At 36.1% G+C, this 3,179-nt stretch overlaps 1 protein-coding gene across 1 annotated transcript; it reads right to left on the reverse strand.

Moving 5' to 3' along the window:
- Positions 1 to 869: 869 nt before the first annotated feature.
- Positions 870 to 3,179, reverse strand: LOC137969964 (ATP-dependent DNA helicase Q1-like). The gene is made up of 3 exons (XM_068816391.1): positions 2,725 to 3,179; positions 1,482 to 2,101; positions 870 to 1,039 (listed from the first exon to the last, which is right to left on the reverse strand). Exons 1-3 carry the CDS (start codon positions 3,177 to 3,179, stop codon positions 870 to 872), a joined length of 1,245 nt encoding a protein of 414 aa, XP_068672492.1.

Raw genomic sequence — 3,179 nt, forward strand, 5'->3', positions numbered from 1 at the left:
TCTTCTCTTAAGTTTCAAATAATTACGGTCACAATCATTTAAGATAAAGAAGGTTAAAACATTGTATTATTTTCTTTAAGAATTGGAGTTTTGGATAATAATTTATTATTTATCATTACGTTATAAAGTATTGTTGTCCAAATTTACATATCAGGATTACAGGATTCACACTTCTCCTAGCTACAACAAGAATGGCTTATAGAAAACAAAGGAAAAGTAGGAAAAAGATCATTTTTTAATTGTTCAGATGTCTGCATACCATTAATTTTTTTTTTAACCTGGTAATACTAAATCTCAGTGACAGCTCTCTGTTTTTGTCACAATGTCTTTTTTTTTTTTTTACTTATCTAGAACTTTCTCTCTGCTTTGACCATTCTTTCTTTGTTGCTATGAATAGGGCAATAAAATACAGAAAAAATGGCCATTGCTTTCAATCATGCCTTTGTCTATTCTTCTTATTAGAAAGATTCAGAGTCACGTTGATGGCAAATGGCCTTATATTATCATATTCCTTGTTTTTTATTGTTCGTTGCTTATATAAAAAAGAGGTAGTTTCATGCCAGTTTCATCCTTAAGGATATTATTGTCATGGGTCGTTGGTACGTGCTTATTTCCTACAAATGTGTTTTGGATAAATTCTCAAATGAAATCAGTTGTTTGTTGTAAACATGACTCTAAATCTCTCCATTATTACATATGTTGGACCGAGTACTTCATCCGAGTGATCATCCATTTCAAGCTTTGTAGTTGCATTTGCTGTCTTAACTTTGGCTACTATTGCAAAGTTACTAGAACTCATTGTTCCTTAGTCAAGCTCCACAATTGCTGTCAGAAGCAGCAGAAGAGTCTTCCTCGCCAGTGCTTCCCGATTATTCATAAATTCCTCCATATTCCAAATCAGCATCATAAGAAAAAAAATCTTGGTTCTCCAAGTCACTTGGTTCATTCACTTCAAAATCTTCAAAAACATCCCTGATCATGTGCAAGATGTCATAGGCATGACGCTTTGAAAACACTGAGTTTAGATCAATGACATCATCTACAGAAAAAATGTACTTGCAAGCTTTTAAAACCAAGTTAGTCAGTGAATTTGAAAATCCTGTTGTGCTTTTAGAGGACAAAACATAGCCACGGCACCATTTTTTCTGTTCTTCCTGATAGTCGTCAAGGCGTTCCCTTAACTCCTCTTTTTGAGTGGGGTCAACATTTCTTGTTTTCTTCTGTTTTAATTTTTTTGGGGGCTTCCTCTGTTATTACTTTAAGCAGATCAACTTGGCACCCTTGTCCAACACATTGACATTTTGAATGACAAACAACACAACAGTCATGTGCCTCTTTCCTGTCCATTGATGTGGCTTCAAATTTGCTCAGCAACAACTTGCGCAAACATTTGCTTTCAGTTTTTTCATACTCCCTCATGATAGGTTCACACTTCTTCAAGTGAAGGCCATGAAATAATAATAAAGGTCTTGCCGGTTTACCATCACGTCCTGCCCTTCCAATTTCCTGGGCAAAGTCATCGACTTCACGAGGTGGACCATAATGTATCACCTGGCGGATTCCTTTGAGGTTTACACCCATTCCAAGTGCTGTTGATGCAAAAGCAACTCTGCATACACCCTGCTGCTCAAATAGTGAGTCGGACACACGTTCCTTATGCTTTTTCAGAGTTTTTGCATGAAACATGCCAATCAACATGTTTGAAGATACAGTAGGTCCCCCTAGGGGAAAATAGGCCATTTGTCCGAGCTCAAATTTAAATTGCTTAAAAAGTAATCCACAGTCCTTCTGTGACTTGCAGTAAACAATGGTCTTAGGAGTTTCAATAGCCTCCTTTTTTAGCAGGTCATTTAGCCAGGTAAACGTCTTTGAAATATCCTTGTCAACCTTTTGCTTGTACAAGAAAATGTTCGGTCTGTCAGGACTCACCCGAATTTGGTATGTGTCATCCTTCATGGCTAGACCTTTCATTGTGTCGCTGATAACTTCGGATGTTGCAGCAAGAACAGGAGTCCCTTGTGGTAGCAGGGAGCGCACATCACCAATCTTAAAAAAGCATTTCCTGAATGCAGCCTTTTTGCTTTTTTCATTTCCTTTACCCCTGAAAGTTAAAAACATTATCATAAATGTATGATATAATCAGAAGAAACAATAAGGATTTAATATTCGTGCAGCAATCTCACACTATTTCCCACAACAGATTAGAATCTACAATAAACATGCAAGATCCTTGCAACTAGAATTTATTTATTTTTCTTTTGACATTTATTTTGTTAAAAAAAAAATTACAAAAAAACCTTATAAACACATCTGGAATATTACAGTAAAGTAGAATATTTACACAGCAATGGATTACTCTGTGAACACATTTATCCAACCATCTGAAAATCATGATTACTATAAGTATAGTTTCTTCCCAAGAACTATAAGGGCCTGGAACTGATTATTACCTGAAACCAGAGCACTTAATCATTCAGCATTTTGTTTTAATTTAAGTACTGCAGTTTCTTCGTTATATATTCTTTACTTTTAATTTTTTATTTATATTTACACTTTTATTTCTTAACTCTTCTTGATGTGTAACACGTTGAAGAATAGTAGATGTAGATTAGGAAATTTTTGATTTCTGATTATACTCATAACACAGGATTTACATTTCGAACTACAAAGGAATGATTGATCTCAAAAAGTACAACATGAGCCTCATCTGTGACTAAACCAAACAGGTTGTCTTGAAACTCATGCGATTGCAGCAATTTTCGCCACCTTTCCTCACGAACAATGAGTTCAGGACTAATAAAAACAATAGAATGCTGTGAAATTTCTTCCGCTATGAGGCCATCATCTCCAAGATAGCACGACAAAATACCATAGATGGCAAGCTCTTGGATTTGTGACTCCACCAGGGCACTGAGAGAGCATATCACCAACAGTATGGGTTTCTCAGGATAACTAAACTTTTCATTGTGTAAATACGCACACACCAACGGGACCAGTTGAAAAATCAACGATTTCCCACAACCAGTAGGAAGGACACAAAATACGTCCTTTCGGCGAATAAACTGCAACAGTGCTTCTTCCTGAACAGGCTTCAGCTGTCTCACATTCTCAAATTTAGAACTTAATGCCTGATGAACGGCATTTCTGAACGAACGCGAGAAGTTATCTTCTTCCTCCAT

Source organism: Montipora foliosa, chromosome 1 (genome assembly GCF_036669935.1).
Source record: "Montipora foliosa isolate CH-2021 chromosome 1, ASM3666993v2, whole genome shotgun sequence".
NCBI classification, from domain to species: Eukaryota; Metazoa; Cnidaria; class Anthozoa; order Scleractinia; family Acroporidae; genus Montipora; species Montipora foliosa.